At 44.0% G+C, this 21,010-nt stretch overlaps 1 protein-coding gene across 6 annotated transcripts in view; it reads right to left on the reverse strand.

Annotated features, from left to right (window-relative positions):
* LOC115200482 (potassium channel subfamily T member 1) overlaps positions 1-21,010 on the reverse strand; it is a 136,092-nt gene continuing 115,082 nt past the window's right edge. For 4 of the 6 annotated variants that reach the window (XM_029763586.1, XM_029763585.1, XM_029763587.1 and 1 more), the window contains 12 exons: positions 19,061-19,132; positions 17,981-18,115; positions 16,759-16,870; positions 16,268-16,369; positions 15,418-15,501; positions 15,123-15,251; positions 13,214-13,234; positions 11,243-11,549; positions 7,118-7,180; positions 3,578-3,655; positions 3,112-3,196; positions 1-2,885 (listed from right to left, as the gene is read on the reverse strand). In XM_029763586.1, the coding sequence (XP_029619446.1) occupies positions 2,756-2,885; positions 3,112-3,196; positions 3,578-3,655; positions 7,118-7,180; positions 11,243-11,549; positions 13,214-13,234; positions 15,123-15,251; positions 15,418-15,501; positions 16,268-16,369; positions 16,759-16,870; positions 17,981-18,115; positions 19,061-19,132 (1,318 nt within the window). In that variant the 3' untranslated portion in view covers positions 1-2,755. The remainder of the gene's footprint in view (positions 2,886-3,111; positions 3,197-3,577; positions 3,656-7,117; positions 7,181-11,242; positions 11,550-13,213; positions 13,235-15,122; positions 15,252-15,417; positions 15,502-16,267; positions 16,370-16,758; positions 16,871-17,980; positions 18,116-19,060; positions 19,133-21,010) is intronic. The other 2 variants (XM_029763590.1, XM_029763589.1) reach the window with 2 other exon arrangements.

A 21,010-nucleotide genomic window follows, 5' to 3' on the forward strand; every position in this document is an offset into this window, starting at 1 on the left:
TCCATTTCAATGTTCCCGGCTGCATGTAGCATTTATTGTTTCATATTTTACACCATGGTAGAGAAGTACACAGACTTCATAATAAGAAATAGTACAAAATGGACCTTTTCACAATGAATTAAAAACATGATAAAGTAAACAAAGGTTTTTGATAAGTCTGGAGAACATGCATGGTTCCATATAAAGATATCAAATGAAGAAGCGGGGAATAATATCATCAGATTAATTTTCTAGGTGTGATACTTCACACAGGTCCTAACTGTAGGAAAACATATCTGGTTTGGCAAGCTTTATTTAAAAACATGCTTTTTATGTTTGCATGCCCTTTTCTATACTACAGTATAAACTTCAAAAACCACAAACAGATTTTCTATGGATTCTAATTATATGGTGATTGATGGGATTGTACACGCTCATTGTTTCCATGGTGACCAACTGTACTCTTCTTTAGTCCTCCAGATCTGTAAACTGCCTTTCTGGGGGCCTGGCTAGAATCAAACATATTCTATCTACACTTACAGTAAATCAATGGAATACTATACATCTCAAACACAGCAAGAAATATATCTTAAACAACTTCAGTCCTGATATCAAAGTATCAATTGCCTTTCCTCCATCATAACAAACTTTCTCAACAACCTAATCGTATTCATACAGTCAGGAAACACATGTATTATGCTGTACTCTTTTTGTGTGTATTTGTATGATGGCTTTACCCAAAAAGATTCCATCAAAATGGACAAAGTATATTGTATCATTTACAATGACAATGATCCTTAAACTTTGCAAACTTACTTAACTAAGTTGATATTTTGTTTTTAACACCTCTCTCTGAATGTATGGAGACTGACTCATACTGTGCTGTGAATACGGTAGTCTGTTTTATTGTATAGTTTAAGTTTCGGGTTAAAGGGTCATGCTATAACGCTCTTAACGACCACAGAGCTTAGTGCAAAAGTATTTCAAGTCCGTCTTGTTATCATTTCTGTAATAATGACCCATATTTTTTTTTGTAACCAAACAATGAGGATTAAAAGTGTTAGACTATTTACAATGATAAAACCACACATATCAGTCCAACAGTATCGAAAAAATTAAAATAAAACATAAATACCCTAACCCTTAAATAATGATTCAATATTTAAAGCACACACAATACTACATTTACTGTACAAGTGATTCCTGTATAAGTGAAAGGACATATTGGAATCCAGCTTGCAACACTGTACTCCAAGCCCATGTACTGGCCATACAAACAGACTTCAAGTGATAGTTAACTCAAACTCATCTTTACATTAGATTACTTTTGACATCTGAAAACATATAACAAACTTTAATTTTGTAGTGAACTATCACTTTAACTGCGCCTGTCTTTTATTGTGCAAAACAACATAGGTTTTCCACGGTAAACCGCTTTGAAAATCAGGATCATTGTACTGTAATGTACAATAATTCATAAAATCCTGTCAGAAATAGGGAATGATTGTACATTAGCTTAAGTAGAACACTGACAGATATAAAATAAATATCCAGATACCATATGGCACAAATAGAGCGACATACTGTAGGGGCATGGAAGAATTTATATAGCTTCTTCAATTCCTTTACTATTCTAGACTTTTAATAAGAAATGTCCTGTTATTAAACAAAATGGGGAAACATCCAGAACGAACAGTAAAAGGGTCCCTATATAAGATACAATGTTTTCTACATTGAAAATAGGAAAATCAAAAAACGAAAATCAATGTAATTTAAAAAGTGCTTATGTACTTTCATGATTGATGTGTAAGAATACTGCCATAACATTGTGATAAGGAATAACCATTTCTGTACCAAACTCCGTACATGACTTGCTATCGTAACTGATAACTACACAGTCCCCACACACACACCAGGTGTGCTTGGTCTAGCTCACCAGCATACCATACAGGCAGAGTTTGCTCTTGTGACACCCTTCCATTGGTCCTAAAGTGCGAGCTCCACCCACCAAGCGTGTGAACGAGCTAAATCAAACTAACCTCTAAATATTCAGAGCGTCACAGGACCTCTGACATCATCCTCTCTTCTGGTTGCTTACTTGTCCGGAAGGGGGCGTGCTTCCAGTCCGTCTCTCTCCCTCCAGTGACTGGTGCATTGTTTCTGTTTTATCTGTTGCAAAGAGGGCCGCCGCGTCTGTCTGATGCTCTCCAAGAGGGCCACCGCGTCTGTCTGATGCTCTCCAAGAGGGCCGCGTCTATCTGATGCTCTCCAAGAGGGCCTCGTCTGTCTGATGCTCTCCAAGAGGGCCGCGTCTGTCTGATGCTCTCCAAGAGGGCCTCGTCTGTCTGATGCTCTCCAAGAGGGCCGCGTCTGTCTGATGCTCTCCAAGAGGGCCGCGTCTGTCTGATGCTCTCCAAGAGGGCCGCGTCTGTCTGATGCTCTCCAAGAGGGCCGCGTCTGTCTGATGCTCCCCAAGAGGGCCGAGTCTGTCTGATGCTCTCCAAGAGGGCCGCGTCTGTCTGATGCTCCCCAAGAGGGCCGCGTCTGTCTGATGCTCTCCAAGGGGTGAAGTAGTTAGTTAATGATGAGGCACTCTTCATGCATCCTTCCATAGCAGCTGTGTGTGTGTGTGTGTGTGTGTGTGTGTGTGTGTGTGTGTGTGTGTGTGTGTGTGTGTGTGTGTGTGTGTGTGTGTGTGTGTGTGTGTGTGTGTGTGTGTGTGTGTGTGTGTGTGTATTGTGCCGGTGGTTGGCAATCAGGGTGAGGTGAGGGGGTTTCACAGGTGGGTCTCGTCCCTGGTCTCAGTGCCAAAGTCTTGCCTCATCCGGCCGCCACCGCTGCCCTGCCCTTGTGCTGGATCCTCCGACACATTAGGACCCGCCAGAGGGTCAGACCGGATAATGTACCTGGAGAGAGACGACGGCAAAACCAACTCTATTGGGTCACATCCACATTTTTATAGAACACACTACTAGAGAACTGTACTGTCCAAAATAGACTGCTGTGCCCAATTGGGAACAGTATTGTATACCATACCCAAGGTTGGTGTACAGTCGACACAGCTAGGTACAGTATAGTACATACTGAAAAGAGAAGAAGAGGCCGCTGATCCCACCTCTCGTCGGTACTTACACAATGTCATTGAGCTCCAGCATGGTGTCTGGAGGGGGGTTGATGAGAACGTAGGACAGAGTGTTCTGCTGGTCGTTCATCTCATCTGGAACAGAACAGGGACAGGTATTCACAGATGGTCTGGTTTTACTAGTCAACATCAGCCCACTAATGCTCTGTTTAGCAACTGAAACTATAGGATTCCCTGACTCCTTGATCTTCAGTAAGGGTGTAGACTTGTATAAAAATTCATATGCATATAAAGCAAGTCTACAGTATATATCTTGTTTGCTACGAGTCCTGTGTTCATTTTCTTAATGTCTATTCAAATATAATCAATGGTGTGTAACTGTGTACCCCTTGATATAGCATCCCCTGACGTCCTGTGCTTGTCTTGAAGTAGGATCAAGTTGCCCCTAGTCACTGATCTAAGGTCAGGGCTGTGTGTGTTTTACCTGTTTGCGTGTAAGAGTGAGAAGCTGTGTACCTGGGACAGAATGGGGCTCAAGCTTGGGGGTTGGGGGGTAAAGTGCATCTGCTTCTCCAAACCCACCTGTGTTTGCCCCTTATAATGCCAGGCGGAGTGGGCAGGAGAGAGAGAAGGTCTAACCGTTACTGACAGGGCATGGCTGGTACAGGGTAGGCCCATGCTGCCACAAGGCAAGCGTATCCCTCCATGCGCGGTATAAGAAAGACATGCAGACACTGTCCAACTGTATCGATTCACCTTCTGCACATTCTAGACGTCTGCCTGGTCACTCACGTCAACACGTCACCATGGTTGCCATGCCAACGACACTCAGCCCCCCCATATAGAAATGTTGACAGACCCACAAACACAAATAGGACATGCTCTGGCATCCGGCAGGGCAGGCTCAACCAATCGAAGTGAGGCTCAACCAAACGAGGTGTGGCTCAACCAATCGAAGTGAGGCTCAACCAATCGAAGTGAGTCTCAACCAAACGAGGTGAGGCTCAACCAATCGAAGTGAGGCTCAACCAAATGAGGTGTGGCTCAATCAATCGAAGTGAGGTTCAACCAAACGAAGTGAGGCTTAACTAATCAAAGAGTGAAGCAAAATACATTGGGAGTGTGGGATTGGAAGGGGTCAAAATATAGCATCAATCTAGGATCATCTTGTAATGTCATTCAGAGGGACTAAAATGTGATGAATATTACAAATTATTTGGTATTTAGGCTAATCAAATGCTAAATGGGATTATCTGTTAACAACCACAGTTATATTTCTACACAATTCCCAGTGTAGCTTTGGTGTGCGGATAGCTATGAACTGTTGACCTTCTGAACAACACAGGCATAATGCTTTCTGCTCCACTCTGTCCTGTCCCATCCCACCACCCTGTAATGTATCTAACCACACTCTCCTGCCCTGCAGTAACTTGGTACTCCGTCTGGCCATCTCTCCTCATCCATCGCCAGTCAACAAGGCTTAGTTAACACAGGTAAAACTGATGTAGCCTACAACATATTTGACTACCGTACATCAGTTGTTCAACCTAAGTGTGAACTAGGCCTATGTCTCCCACTTCAGTCCACACAATGCAGAGGACAGAGAGAAAGAAAGACTGTCTGCCACCCACCACTGCCATCATCACACAGAGTCATGCAGTAGTGATGTTTGATCATGAGTCTCCATCTAACCTGTTCTGGTCTCCTCTCCTAACGGCTGCTCTGAAATGCCCTGTAACTCTAAGACGGCCAACACTGTCACTCACAGGCTACTGTAGTCTTGTTCAATAACACAGCATTCTTACTCTGTCACTCACAGGCTACTGTAGTCACTGGCGAACCAGACACCCCCACAGCCCCCGCAAGACAGGGGGACCACGAACTCTGGAGGCCCATGCGCCTGTCATTGAGGTTTATATATATATATTTACAAATTCTTTTGACATTAACCCTTCAAAAAGTCATTCATAAACCTTTTTAATTTCCATATGTACTAGGAAGCTAAGTGTTTGTTTCTTGAGCTTCAGGAATGTGACTGATCAAAGTGCCTCAGGCCTTGAAAAATAAATGATTGAACTGATTGAAAGTAAGGGGATATCGGTGAACAAATGTCGTGGTCAAGGTTACAACGGTGACAGTGTAATGAGTGGAGAAGTAAGGGGATATCGGTGAACAAATGTCGTTGTCAACTCTACGACGGTGCCAGTGTAATGAGTAGAGAAGTAAGGGGATATCGGTGAACAAATGTTTTGGTCAAGGTTACAACGGTGCCAGTGTAATGAGTGGAGCTTACTCAGGTGTTCAAGAGCTCATATCAGACCGAGAGCCTAATGACTCTTAGGTAGTTCTTTATGAGTTTTAGTTTAGAAAACAACCTTTCTGCAGAAGAGACAGTTACTGGGATGGTTAAAAACAGCTTGATTGCCGTAGCAACATCACAGAAACTGGTCAGAAGGGAGTGGTGCTTCAAATAAGCAGTTCTGCATCATCTTTAATTGAGCCTCTCATTCTCCTTAATTGCCAGACTCAACACATTACAGAAAGAGATGAACTGTATAGGAAGCTCTAGGAACAGGTCGTCTGGATACTGGACAGACAATAAATTGGCAGATGCAAACAGATTATCATCTTTAGCGGAGGACAACAGTTCTTGAGGGATGGTACAAAAAAACATATGTTTGTGATATTGTTCACACCGGTGAACCAGCATTTAATATCAACAGTCCCTTATCTCTGGTATATCTTGGCATGCATCACTCAAGACTAAGTTAAAATTGTGTGCAGCGCAATGGACATATAATGCACAATGTCACAGGAAAGACTGTCTGGGTTGACAATACTCAATATAGAAAACAGTCTGGCCCGCAACCTGGACCTACAGGCCATGGTGAAAACATTCACACACAAAAAAGGACTTCAGGAGACCAGGGGAGTCTGGATTTAATTTAATATACCTTGAAAATTTGCAGCCCATTTGTTTAGGCTTTTAGACGTACAAAAGATGCAGAGTTCAACCACTAACAGTGGCTAAATTTATCCTGCAGCGACCAATTTTTCCCTCGTTGTTAGGCTAGATGACGTGTCATTTTTATTACAACTTTATAGTAAATAGCAGACAAATACTGTACATAGCTATAGATATTAGCCTACACTGCATAATGAAGCGATCTCTAGTGAGTTAGTGTTTTGAGGGTGGACTGACTGTATTATTTAGCATTAACAGACTGTTTTTATTCACAGCAACTTTCTATCCAAGCTGGGAGAGAGCGTGAGGAAGGCTCATGTCATGCAGCCAGGTTCAGGTAGCTATACAGGACAGTTGTATATTTAAAAAACAATCGATTGGTAGCTGATTAGTATACAGTTGCATCAAACATTTACTTTACAATCTGCAATGTTTGAATTTCAAACTTGAATTACATTTTTGCCGCCAGTCAGCAGTCTAAATGGCAGCTTTGCGACACTGTGTATAGCTTGAGAAAATGAGAAAATGACGACCAAATAGGCCTACCAATAAACATTTATCTATTACCTAAAGCTAAGCTAAGCCCTGGCACCACAGAAAGCTTACCATTGATCCGATAGGCATGCAGCCACATAGACATGTCGCAGTTTCAGCGCCGTGGACAGTGATCGGTAGTCTATACTTTGATTTTACATTGGGGGGGGGGCCGCGAACTTCGACCTTGCTGTGTTACGCCAGTGACTGTAGTACTGTCATTCAATATCACAGCATTCTTACTCTGTTACTCATATAGATGTGCAAAACAGATACTAAACTACTACTGCTTCAAACCTCAACCTGTCTCCCCTTTTAGAGGGATGGTGGTAGGCCTATATTCACCACTTTCTTCCAAAATATAATTATTAGAGATATTAGAAGAAAACATTCCCCTAACAACATTCTTACTTGACCATAGGTCACAGAATAGCATTACTCTCCAACATATAGGATGTCATTCAAATGCTTTCAGAACACTTGACACGTTTAAGAGAGTGATGACTACATTAAATGTGTTGCATACTGTATGTGACCACTACTGTACGTGGGATTACCTTGTAAATATCCTAGATTTACTCGGTTCATGACATCGCTCGCGGTAAGATTAGCAACATCCTCTACAAGCCAGACGGGAAAGGCAGAAAGGAAAAAGAAAGGAGAGAAGAAAGAAAAGGTCAGGCAAGCAGCAAAAATGCAAATTGCAGTTTTCAAATGGGGAAGTAAAAACAAACTAACAGGCAAAGAAAGAAAAAATCATGTTCCCATGTTAAACGGTAGGCTATTAAATATATATTTTTTATAATTGTAGAATTATTTGATTATTTATTATGTAAATATCTATTTCTGGCTCAAGCATTCAATTTCAAAATAACGGTAATCCTTTATTAAGAAGGCCTTTTTTCCGTTTTTTTAATGCCTTTCTGGCTGTATTACGTAATAAGCATTATATGGAATTATATGGAGAATTATATAGAGAAATCATTTTTTCTTTTGCAAAAAGAGGGTGAAGGAAGCTGAGGAGAGAGGAAAAGAAAGGCCGGAGGTGCAGGCAAAATGCTTCATATGCTTCAGTCGTCCTTCCATCCAAGTGAAGGGTTATGCACATTCATAGAGAGGTTAAGCACATCCATAACAGGTTATGCAGGTTCATTGTCATACTGTCATGTAGAGTACTTTGAATAATGGGGAATGAGCACGGGATACTCCTCAATGTTAATGTAAGGCATTGTGGGATGTTTATATGGTTATTGATGTTATGAGGCATTATGACACTTCTCTACAACCCTTGAAATGGTGTTCAATGAAGTGAGGTGAATGGATGGCAAGGTTGTATGGTGAAAACAACAGTCTTTAAAAAACCAACACAACTTAATAATATTACTACGATAGTATTTCCATCTGCTGAGAATAGTAATTAGTCATTGACAAACAATAATATCTAATTTAGAGCAAAATATACCGCAAACATCTCCAACAATAATGTCCATCCTAAATTCTCCAACTTATCCCTCATCATTCTCATTCCATACAGCACCAATAGCCAAACTATGAAAGATTACACATATACTGAAGTGCCCCTCCGTAACTAAATGACACAACACCCTGTACTGCCCCTCAGTAACTAAATGACACAGCACCTTGTACTGCCCCTCGGTAACTAAATGACACAGCACCTTGTACTGCCCCTCAGTAACTAAATGACACAACACCCTGTACTGCCCCTCAGTAACTAAATGACACAACACCCTGTACTGCCCCTCAGTTACTAAATGACATAACACCCTGTACTGCCCCTCAGTTACTAAGTATGACACAACACACTGTACTGCCCCTCCGTAACTAAATGACACAACACCCTGTACTGCCCCTCAGTTAATAAATATGACACAGCACCTTGTACTGCCCCTCAGTTAATAAATATGACACAACACCTTGTACTGCCCTTCAGTTAATAAATATGACACAGCACCCTGTACTGCCCCTCAGTTAATAAATATGACACAACACCCTGTACTGCCCTTCAGTTAATAAATATGACACAGCACCCTGTACTGGCCCTCAGTTAATAAATATGACACAGCACCCTGTACTGCCCCTCAGTTAATAAATATGACACAGCACCCTGTACTGCCCCTCTGTTATGTTCGTCTGAAGGATGAGACCAAGGTGCAGCGTGGCAGGCAAACATTTTCTCTTTATTAAAATGAACACCGTCAAAACAACGAGCGGAGTCTATGTCCCACATGGGAGCCGACACCAAGTCCTAGATGCGCCCCCCCCCCCCCCCAAAGGTGCGGAATCCGGCCGCAAAACCTGACTCAATAGGGGAGGGTCCGGGTGGGCATTTAGGACTTGGTGTCAGCTCCGGTGTGGGACATAGACTCTGCTCTGCTCGCGGATCCGCCATCCTCGGTGGCGACTCTCTTTTGGGGGTCGTCGCCGAAAGCTCCGGACTGTAGATCGTCGCCGGAGGACCCGGACCGTGGATCGTCGCCGGAAGCTCCGGACCGTGGATCATCACCGGAGGAACCGGACCATCGCCGGAGGCTCTGAACTGGGAACCCCCACTGGATGCTCTGAACTGCCGATCGTCGCTGGAGGCTCTGAACTGCCGACTGCCGCTGGAGACTCTGGACTGCTGACTGCCGCTGGAGACTCTGGACTGCAGACCGCCGCTGGAGACTCTGGACTGCAGACCGCCGCTGGAGACTCTGGACTGCAGACCACCGCTGAAGACTCTGGACTGCAGACCGTCGCTGGAAGCTCTGGACTGCAGACCGTCACTGGAGGCTCTTGACTGCAGACCGCCTATGGAGGCTCCGGACTGCAGACCGTCGCTGAAGACTCCGAACTGGGGACCGTTGCTGGAGGCTCCGGACTGGGGACCGTCGCTGCAGGCTCCGGACCGGGGACAGTCGCTTCAGGCTCCGTGCCATGGATCATCACTACAGGCTCCGTGCCATGGATCATCACTGGAGGCTTCGTGCCATGGATTATCACTGGAGGCTTCATGCCATGGATTATCACTGGAGGCTCCAGGCCATGGATTATCACTGGAGGCTTCGTGCCATGGATCATCACTACAGGCTCCGTGCCATGGATCATCACTGGAGGCTTCGTGCCATGGATTATCACTGGAGGCTTCATGCCATGGATTATCACTGGAGGCTCCAGGCCATGGATTATCACTGGAGGCTTCGTGCCATGGATCATCACTACAGGCTCCGGACCATGGATCATCACTGGAGGCTTTGTGCCATGGATCATCACTGGAGGCTTTGTATGTGGAGCCGGAACAGGTCTCACCGGACTGGGGAGACGCACTGGAGGCCGGGTGCATGGAGCAGGCACAGGGCATACCAGGCTGGATAGACGCACTGGAGACCGGGTGTGCGGAGCTGGCACAGGATATACTGGGCCGTGGAGGCGCACTGGAGGTCTGGAGCGTAGGGCTGGCACAACTCGTCCTGGCTGGATGCTCACTTTAGCTCGGCAAGTGCAGGGCGCTGGCACAGGACGAACTGGGCTGTGAAGGCGCACTGGAGATACAGTGCGCATTACCGCATAACACGGTGCCTGACTGGTCACACGCTCCCCACGGTAAGCACGGGGAGTTGGCTCAGGTCTAAACCCTGACTGCGCTATTCTCCCCGTGTGCCCCCCCCCCCCATTTTTTGGGGGGAGCTGCCTCTCGGGCTTCCATCGTCGCCGTTCCTCCCTCGCTGCTTCCACCTGTTCCCATGGGAGGCGATCCCATCTGGCCTGGATCTCCTCCCACGTCCAGGATCCTTTGCCGTCCAGGATGTTCTCCCATGTCCACTCCTCCTTGCCACGCTGCTTGGTCCGTTTATGGTGGGATCTTCTGTTATGTTCGTCTGAAGGATGAGACCAAGGTGCAGCGTGGCAGGCAAACATTTTCTCTTTATTAAAATGGACACCATCAAAACAACGAAATACAAAAACGAACATAAAGTTCTGCAGGCTTACAAAGCAGCTATACAAAAACAAGATCCCACAAAAACCCAGTGGGAAAAGGCTGCCTAAATATGATACCCAATCAGAGACAACGAAAGACAGCTGCCTCTGATTGGGAACCATATCAGACCAACATAGAAATAAAAAAAACATAGATATACATAATCTAGAATGCCCACCCAAATCACACCCTGACCTAACCAAATAGAGAAAATAAAAAGGCCCTCTATGGTCAGGGCGTGACACCCTCAGTTAATACATATGACACAACACCTTGTACTGCCCCTCAGTTACTAAGTATGACACAACACCCTGTACTGCCCCTCAGTTAATAAATATGACACAACACCCTGTACTGCCCCTCAGTTACTAAATATGACACAACACCCTGTACTGCCCCTCAGTTAATAAATATGACACAACACCCTGTACTGCCCCTCAGTTAATAAATATGACATAACACACTGTACTGCCCCTCAGTTAATAAATATGACACAGCACCCTGTACTGCCCCTCAGTTAATAAATATGACACAGCACCCTGTACTGCCCCTCAGTTACTAAGTATGACACAACACCCTGTACTGTCCCTCAGTTAATAAATAAGACACAGCACCCTGTACTGCCCCTCAGTTAATAAATAAGACACAGCACCCTGTAATGCCCCTCAGTACTATCAGGGTGTCCATTTTACATTCTGCTCACCGTATCCGACAGTGGGCAGTCCCAGGTGCTTCATGCGGTTCTTAACCAGCTCAGACAGCTCCTGTCTCTCTGAGCGTCGGTACAGGTTGAGGCGCTGCTGTGAGAACCGCTCAGAGCGGCTCGGAGGTTTTGTGTTCTTACGGCTCAGACGCCGCGCCCACTGGAGGCTCTTCTTCCTCAGTAACGGGTGTTCTGATTCGCTGGTGGTGGACATCCGGTGTGTTCTGGTCTTCTCCTTCCATGACTCGCGTCTGTTGTCCCTCTGATCGTCACCGCCGGTGTCCTCTACATTGATGGAGACTTGAGACTACGGGGAGGGTGAAGGGTTAATACCATATCAACTGTGATGAGATTAGGGGGAGGGTGAAGGGTTAATACCATATCAACTGTGATGAGACTAGGGGGAGGGTGAAGGGTTAATACCATATCAACTGTGATGAGACTAGGGGGAGGGTGAAGGGTTAATACCATATCAACTGTGATGAGACTAGGGGGAGGGTGAAGGGTTAATACCATATCAACTGTGATGAGACTAGGGGGAGGGTAAAGGGTTAATACCATATCAACTGTGATGAGACTAGGGGGAGGGTGAAGGGTTAATACCATATCAACTGTGATGAGACTAGGGGGAGGGTGAAGGTTTAATACCATATCAACTGTGATGAGACTAGAGGGAGGGTGAAGGGTTAATACCATATCAACTGTGATGAGATTAGGGGGAGGGTGAAGGGTTAATACCATATCAACTGTGATGAGACTAGGGGGAGGGTGAAGGGTTAATACCATATCAACTGTGATGAGACTAGGGGGAGGGTGAAGGGTTAATACCATATCAACTGTGATGAGACTAGGGGGAGGGTGAAGGGTTAATACCATATCAACTGTGATGAGACTAGGGGGAGGGTGAAGGGTTAATACCATATCAACTGTGATGAGACTAGGGGGAGGGTGAAGGGTTAATACCATATCAACTGTGATGAGACTAGGGGGAGGGTGAAGGGTTAATACCATATCAACTGTGATGAGACTAGGGGGAGGGTGAAGGGTTAATACCATATCAACTGTGATGAGACTAGGGGGAGGGTGAAGGGTTAATACCATATCAACTGTGATGAGACTAGGGGGAGGGTGAAGGGTTAATACCATATCAACTGTGATGAGACTAGGGGGAGGGTGAAGAGTTAATACCATATCAACTGTGATGAGACTAGGGGGAGGGTGAAGGGTTAATACCATATCAACTGTGATGAGACTAGGGGGAGGGTGAAGGGTTAATACCATATCAACTGTGATGAGACTAGGGGGAGGGTGAAGGGTTAATACCATATCAACTGTGATGAGACTAGAGGGAGGGTGAAGGTTTAATACCATATCAACTGTGATGAGACTAGAGGGAGGGTGAAGGGTTAATACCATATCAACTGTGATGAGACTAGGGGGAGGGTGAAGGGTTAATACCATATCAACTGTGATGAGACTAGGGGGAGGGTGAAGGGTTAATACCATATCAACTGTGATGAGACTAGGGGGAGGGTGAAGGGTTAATACCATATCAACTGTGATGAGACTAGAGGGAGGGTGAAGGGTTAATACCATATCAACTGTGATGAGACTAGGGAGAGGGTGAAGGTTTAATACCATATCAACTGTGATGAGACTAGGGGGAGGGTGAAGGGTTAATACCATATCAACTGTGATGAGACTAGGGGGAGGGTGAAGGGTTAATACCATATCAACTGTGTGGACAGTATGAGGATCCAATAGGATGTTTTGTTAACACTTTCCATCAGCGATAGAAGTTCTATAAACTGGAAGCATTTATAATGCATTATGAATAAGCGCTTGGGTGACAGCTTCACCAAAGTGTTTCATGCCGAATAAAACAGAATAGCTACATGTATGCTGTTGTTTTTTGTTGCACTGCACATTTCAGCAGATAATGACAGTTATGTGACCATAATGCCATCTTACCTGTGGGTACCCATCCTTTAACTAGGAATGAGACAGACCAAACAAACAAAAACACACCATGGATGAAATAAAAAAAACTGAACAGAGTAGCATTGACAATAGTAAATATCATTTACTTGATCAAGAATGTTTGTGTGTGTGAATTGCAGCACCAAATAACTAATTGACACATATGAAGCATCATTACAATGAATAGCAGCACAATTATAGCACAAATATATTGGCCATAATCTATGGATGACTCATAGGCGGGTTTGTTCAAATACTTTTTCAGAATGCAACCTTCCTTTTTTTGTCACCCTTGAGACAATCACTGATCATTATGTGATTTGACAAGTGAAAGCAAGGTTACTATCCCTATTGCTTTCACTTACAGTGGGGCAAAAAAGTATTTAGTCAGCCACCAATTATGCAAGTTCTCCCACTTCAAAAGATGAGAGAGGCCTGTAATTTTCATCATAGGTACACGTCAACTATGACAGACAAAATGAGAAAAAAAATTCAGAAAATCACATTGTAGGATTTTGAATGAATTTATTTGCCAATTATGGTGGAAAATAAGTATTTGGTCACCTACAAACAAGCAAGATTTCTGGCTCTCACAGACCTGTAACTTCTTCTTTAAGAGGCTCCTCTGTCCTCCACTCGTTACCTGTATTAATGGCACCTGTTTGAACTTGTTATCAGTATAAAAGACACCTGTCCACAACCTCAAACAGTCACAATCCAAACTCCACTATGGCCAAGACCAAAGAGCTGTCAAAGGATGCCAGAAACAAAATTGTAGACCTGCACCAGGCTGGGAAGACTGAATCTGCAATAGGTAAGCAGCTTGGTTTGAAGAAATCAACTGTGGGAGCAATTATTAGGAAATGGAAGACATACAAGACCACTGATAATCTCCCTCGATCTGGGGCTCCACGGAAGATCTCACCCCGTGGGGTGAAAATTATCACAAGAACGGTGAGCAAAAATCCCAGAACCACACGGGGGGACCTAGTGAATGACCTGCAGAGAGCTGGGACCAAAGTAACAAAGCCTACCATCAGCAAGGGCATTGAAGATGAAACGTGGCTGGGTCTTTCAGCATGACAATGATCCCAAACACACCACCCGGGCAACGAAGGAGTGGCTTCGTAAGAAGCATTTCAAGGTCCTGGAGTGGCCTAGCCAGTCTCCAGATCTCAACCCCATAGAAAATCTTTGGAGGTAGTTGAAAGTCCGTGTTGCCCAGCGACAGCCCCAAAACATCACTGCTCTAGAGGAGATCAGCATGGAGGAATGGGCCAAAATACCAGCAACAGTGTGTGAAAACCTTGTGAAGACTTACAGAAAATGTTTGACCTGTGTCATTGCCAACAAAGGGTATATAACAAAGTATTGAGATAAACTTTTGTTATTGATCAAATACTTATTTTCCACCATAATTTGCAAATAAATTCATTCAAAATCCTACAATGTGATTTTCTGGATTTTTTTCCCCTCGTTTTGTCTGTCATAGTTGAAGTGTACCTATGATGAAAATTACAGGCCTCTCTCATCTTTTGAAGTGGGAGAACTTGCACAATTGGTGGCTGACTAAATACTTTTTTGCCCCACTGTACTTCAACAAGGAAGGAAAAAAATAAGGGATACTTTGGGATTTTGGCAACGAGGCCCTTTATCTACTTCCCCAGAGTCAGATCAACTGGTAGATACCATTTTTATGTCTCTGTGTCAAGTATGAAAAAATCCTAAAGTATCCTTCTAAGGCCAAAAAGGAAGAAAGAAGGGAAGAAAGAAAGGAATTAAGGTAGGAAGGAAGGAATTTAGGAAGGAATGAAGGAAGGAAGGAATGAAGAAAGGCAGAACGGAAGGAAGGATGCATCTTTAAAGTATTTGAACAGGGTCTGTGTCCATTCTGTCTTACCTCAGAGGAGGAGAACATGTGAGACTCTGTACGGTAGATGCCTATAGGAATCTCAGCACTGGAGGAACACAGCTTCTGGAACAACCTGCCATATGTCCTGATCCACAGGTCCTCCTCTGTCACCTTCATCTGGGGAAGAGCAGGGAAGTAGACACATTCAGTACACACACACACACACACACACACACACACACACACACACACACACACACACACACACACACACACACACACACACACACACACACACACACACACACACACACCCTAACATACTGTAGATATCCATACTTACTGCACACAGGTAACCCGACCCTGGCGTGGTGTCCAGGCCTAGTAGAAGTCTTGCTATGGGAATCATATAGTCCTTCACAAATGACTGTAAAAACAAGAGAATGCATTAACAAACAGGAGGAACCATAGCTGAAAATACAAATTTCTAGTCCCAGAGGAAACATTATAGAGTAGTGAATGATCACATAGCTCTTAAACATACGGTAGATCTCTCTCTCTCTCTCTATTTTTCTGGGAGAGACTAAGCTGACCATAGACCTGTGCCTAAGGGAGAGACTAAGCTGACCTGTGCCTAAGGGAGAGACTAAGCTGATCATAGACCTGTGCCATAAGAGAGAGACTAAGCCGATCATAGATCTGTGCCTAAGGGAGAGACTAAGCCGATCATAGTGCCTAAGGGAGAGACTAAGTTGATCATAGATCTGTGCCTAAGGGAGAGACTAAGCTGATCATAGATCTGTGCCTAAGGGAGAGACTAAGCTGATCATAGATCTGTGCCTAAGGGAGAGACTAAGCTGACCATAGACCTGTGCCTAAGGGAGAGACTAAGCTGATCATAGATCTGTGCCTAAGGGAGAGACTAAGCTGATCATAGATCTGTGCCTAAGGGAGAGACTAAGCTGATCATAGATCTGTGCCTACGGGAGAGACTAAGCTGATCAAACAGTCCATTTACACTCTGCTGGCTGAGACAAGGTGATACACTGCGGATAAACTCCCTAGCTACGTCCCAAATGGTATCCTATTCCCTACATATTCAGAAATGTCTTCAGTCCCTATAGGCCCTGGTCAAACGTAATGCACTACATATGGAAAAGGTTGCTATTTGGGATATAACCCCTAATACCCACCTGGTAGAGCAGCGTATCCAGCATACTGATACTGAACACTCTGCCTGCAGCGAACGGCAGACGGAACATGAAGGCCAGGTTGGAACCCTTATCACGCTCTATCTGTAAGGGGGAGAGGGAGGAGAGAGCAGAGAAAGAGAGGGAGGGAAGGAGAGAGAAAGGGAGGGAGAAGAGAGAGAAAGGGAGGGAGAAGAGAGAGAGAGTGGGAGGATAGAGCAGATAGGGGAGAGGGATGAGATAGAGGGGGAAGAGAGGAGAGAGAGGAGAGAGGGAGGAGATAGAGAATGAGAGAAAGAGGGAAGGGAGAGAGAGCACATGAAATGTCATCAGCTGGCTTGTTAACCCAGTCCAGAGCTTTATATCTTCATGTCTGAGTCTGTGTAACAGAGTTCCCCTCCCACATGACATCCACACAGACAGAGAGTCAGTAACGAGGCCTGAATTCTGAGATCTAAAGATGGAGGAGTTACATGCCCCCACGCTGAACTCACCTTCTCTAGTTTGGAGAGAGCCAGAGAGTAGCAGTCCTTAGCTCTGAACTGCATAAATCTCATGTTGGAAGGGTGGGTCAGCTCAGTGATGATACTAAGACTGGGGAACAGCCTGGAGGGATAGATGGGTAGATAGAGAGGGAGAGGGTGGAGGGAGATTGTGGAGGAAGAGGAGAGAGAGAGAGAGAGAGAGTAGGAAGGAAGGAAGGAGTCAAAGAGATTCCATGCTTTGGGCTCACGGGTAAGTACCAATCTAGCGGTGATGCATGGTTTCAGTTTTGGGATGTTGAATGAAACTTTTCTACCATGATAGATGCTCTGACAGATGCTGTTTAATATAGTTTCACCCAATGGTTTATTCATTTTACTTTCATGAAAAACAACTACATCTAACACTTTCATCTGACTGTCATCTAACACCTTCATCTGACACTTCATCTGACACTTCCATCTGACTGTCATCTGACACTTCATCTGACACTTTCATCTGACTGTCATCTGACTGTCATCTGACTCTCATCTAACACTTTCATCTGACTGTCATCTGACTCTCATCTAACACTTTCATCTGACTGTCATCTGACTGTCATCTGACTCTCATCTAACACTTTCATCTGACTGTCATCTGACTCTCATCTAACACTTTCATCTGACTCTCATCTGACTCTCATCTGACTCTCATCTGACACTTTCATCTGACTCTCATCTGACTCTCATCTAACACTTTCATCTGACTGTCATCTAACACCTTCATCTGACACTTCATTTGACACTTCCATCTGACTGTCATCTGACTGTCATCTGACTCGCATCTAACACCTTCATATAACACTTCATCTGACTCTTCCATCTGACTGTCATCTGACTTTCATCTGACTGTCATCTGACTCTCATCTAACTTCATTATGACATGAAAAAAAAAAAAAAAAAAACTTTGATCTGAATTTCATGTGACTTTCATCTGAGACTTTCATCTGATACATTCATCTGAATTTCGTTTGAATTTCCAGTGTGTATTTAATTGTTTTATGTCAGTTCCATGCTTGAAAAATGAATTTCCCTCTTGAATTTTAAAGACAGAGTATTTATAATGATTTACTATACTGTAAGCAGTCCACACTGTGCCGTAATAGGTTACTTGAAATGAAGACCATCAACCAATCTGTGTGCAGCGCATTTACTGTATATCATTAAACATAGAAGCAGGCATCTCACAGCATACCTGAACATGGTCTGTACGTTGACTATGGTTTTGGCATCTGCCATATAGTCTTCCTCAGCACTCATGGTGCTCTCCTTGTCCACCACCACCAGGTTATCAGCATAGATGATGCCACACTGCAGAAGATTGTCCAGGCTGCCACAAAGAGAACCCATCATAACAAAACACATCGTGACAAGCTGCCACAAAGAGAACCCAACACAATATATCATATTATGACATTCATGACTTTTACCTGACCTATAATGTGTCATTAATGACACTCGTTAATTGCAAATCCCCTGGATAGTAATGATATGTGACATAATATACAGTGCAGTCGGAAAGAATTCAGATCCCTTGACTTTTTTCACATTTTGTTACGTTACAGCCTTATTCTAAAATGGATTAAATAAAGATAATTCTCATCAATCTACACACATTACCGCTTAACATAAATAGAAAGTGAAAAAAGGTTTTGGACATCCTGTTTCCATTGATCATCCTTGAGATGCACACAGCCAAGACAACACAGGAGTGGCTTTGGGACAAGTCTCTTAATGTCCTTGAGTGGCCCTGCCAGAGCCCGGACTTGAACCTGATCGAACATCTCTAGAGAGACCTGAAAATAGCGGTGCAGCGATGCTCCCCATCCAAACTGACAGAGCTTGAGAGGATCTGCAGAGAAGAATGGGAGAAACTCCCTAAATACTGGTGTGCCAAGCTTGTAGCATCATACCAAAGAAGACTCGAGGCTGTAATCGCTGCCAAAGGTGCTTCAACAAAGTACTGAGTAAAGGGTCTGAATACTTATGTAAATGTGATATTTTCAATTTTTTATTTGGAATAAATTTGCAACAATTTGTGTTTTTGCTTTGTCATTAGGGGATATTGTGTGGAGATTGATTCGGAAAAACAACAACTTCATCAATTTCAGAATAAGGCTGTAACGTATACTTTCCAAATGCACTGTATAGCTAATTAATGTGTAAATGAGGGGGGCACTGCATAATGTCATTGGGATGTCATTGGAATTGACCAGGGTCATTGGAATTCTGTGAAGTGGGGCGTTCCAGTAATGAAAGAGTAATGAACACCTACTTATCTATAGTTCCAGCCATGAAGTAGACCATTGGGAAACAGCAGATGGCTTCTAGGAAGTGGTTGTCAGGCCTGCAGGAATCACAACACTACATCAATAGGGTGTGGTAGAATTACAACATTATGTTAATCACATTACTTTCATATTAGAATGTATTCACATTAGTATTTTCACAATGTCTGTTCTTCTGAGATGAGTCTCTGAGGCTTAACGCTGACAGTTGATTTACGATGCCTTGGTGATAAAACCTAAAGACTGCATTCCATTCCATGCTTAGTGTCTGTGTGCCTGTCTGCCGGTACCAGGCAGAACCTCCCTCCAGTTTATTTCTCCCACATGGCAGATGAATACTGGACTTCATAAATTAAGGGAAGGATCTAGTGTCCTATGTTGCACTAGTATTTTTGTATAACCTGTAGAAACAAGTAGTAAATGACCTAGAGTTAGAAACCTGGTGCAATGTAAATCTTGCTGTCTATTGCATGAAAGCACAATGTACCTTTGTATAATTTCACAAATCTGTTGTTTGTCACGTATTCAGGTGGATGCGTCTTAACCATAAAATTCTCTGGCTTAGTTCTGCTCGTAGAGTTCTCAGTGATTACCTTAAGGGTGGTTACCGACCAACTCCATTACTGCAGTAATGAAATAATATAGTTACATTGTTTTGAAGAAATCTAAAAGTCTCTCCTTTGATTCGAATAATTCCACGACAATTTGGCGACGAGGATAGGATGATAATCTTAATTTTGCTGTTTGTTCCCGGGGAAATCTAGGCTAACCGTGCTCGGGAGTTGCATTACAGTGGGGGAAAAAGTATTTGATCCCCTGCTGATTTTGTACATTTGCCCACTTACAAAGAAATGATCAGTCTATAATTTTAATGGTAGGTTTATATGAACAATAAGAGACAGAATAACAACAAAAACATCCAGAAAAACGCATGTCAAAAATATTATAAATTGATTTGCATTTTAATGAGGGAAATAAGTATTTGACCCCTCTGCAAAACATGACTTAGTGGCAAAACCCTTGTTGGCAATCACAGAGGTCAGACGTTTCTTGTAGTTGGCCACCAGGTTTGCACACATCTCAGGAGGGATTTTGTCCCACTCCTCTTTGTAGATCTTCTCCAAGTCATTAAGGTTTCGAGGCTGTCGTTTGGCAACTCGAACCTTCAGCTCACTCCACAGATTTTCTATGGGATTAAGGTCTGGAGACTGGCTAGGCCACTCCAGGACCTTAATGTGCTTCTTCTTGAGCAACTCCTTTGTTGCTTTGGCCGTGTGTTTTGGGTCATTGTCATGCTGAAATACCCATCCACGACCCATTTTCAATGCCCTGGCTGAGGGAAGCAGGTTCTCACCCAAGATTTGACAGTACATGGCCCCGTCAAATGATGCAGTGAAGTTGTCCTGTCCCCTTAGCAGAAAAACACCCCCAAAGCATCATGTTTCCACCTCCATGTTTGACGGTGGGGATTGTGTTCTTGGGGTCATAGGCAGCATTCCTCCTCCTCCAAACACGGCGAGTTGAGTTGATGCCAAAGAGCTCCATTTTGGTCTCATCTGACACAACACTTTCACCAGTTGTCCTCTGAATCATTCAGATGTTCATTGGCAAACTTCAGACGGGCATGTATATGTGCTTTCTTGAGCAGGGAGACCTTGCGGGCGCTGCAGGATTTCAGTCCTTCACGGCGTAGTGTGTTACCAATTGTTTTCTTGGTGACTATGGTCCCAGCTGCCTTGAGATCATTGACAAGATCCTCCCGTGTAGTTCTGGGCTGATTCCTCACCGTTCTCATGATCATTGCAACTCCACGAGGTGAGATCTTGCATGGAGCCCCAGGCCGAGGGATATTGACAGTTCTTTTGTGTTTCTTTCATTTGCGAATAATCGCACCAAATGTTGTCACCTTCTCACCAAGCTGCTTGGCGATGGTCTTG

This window comes from Salmo trutta, chromosome 9, assembly GCF_901001165.1.
Source record: "Salmo trutta chromosome 9, fSalTru1.1, whole genome shotgun sequence".
NCBI classification, from domain to species: domain Eukaryota; kingdom Metazoa; phylum Chordata; class Actinopteri; order Salmoniformes; family Salmonidae; genus Salmo; species Salmo trutta.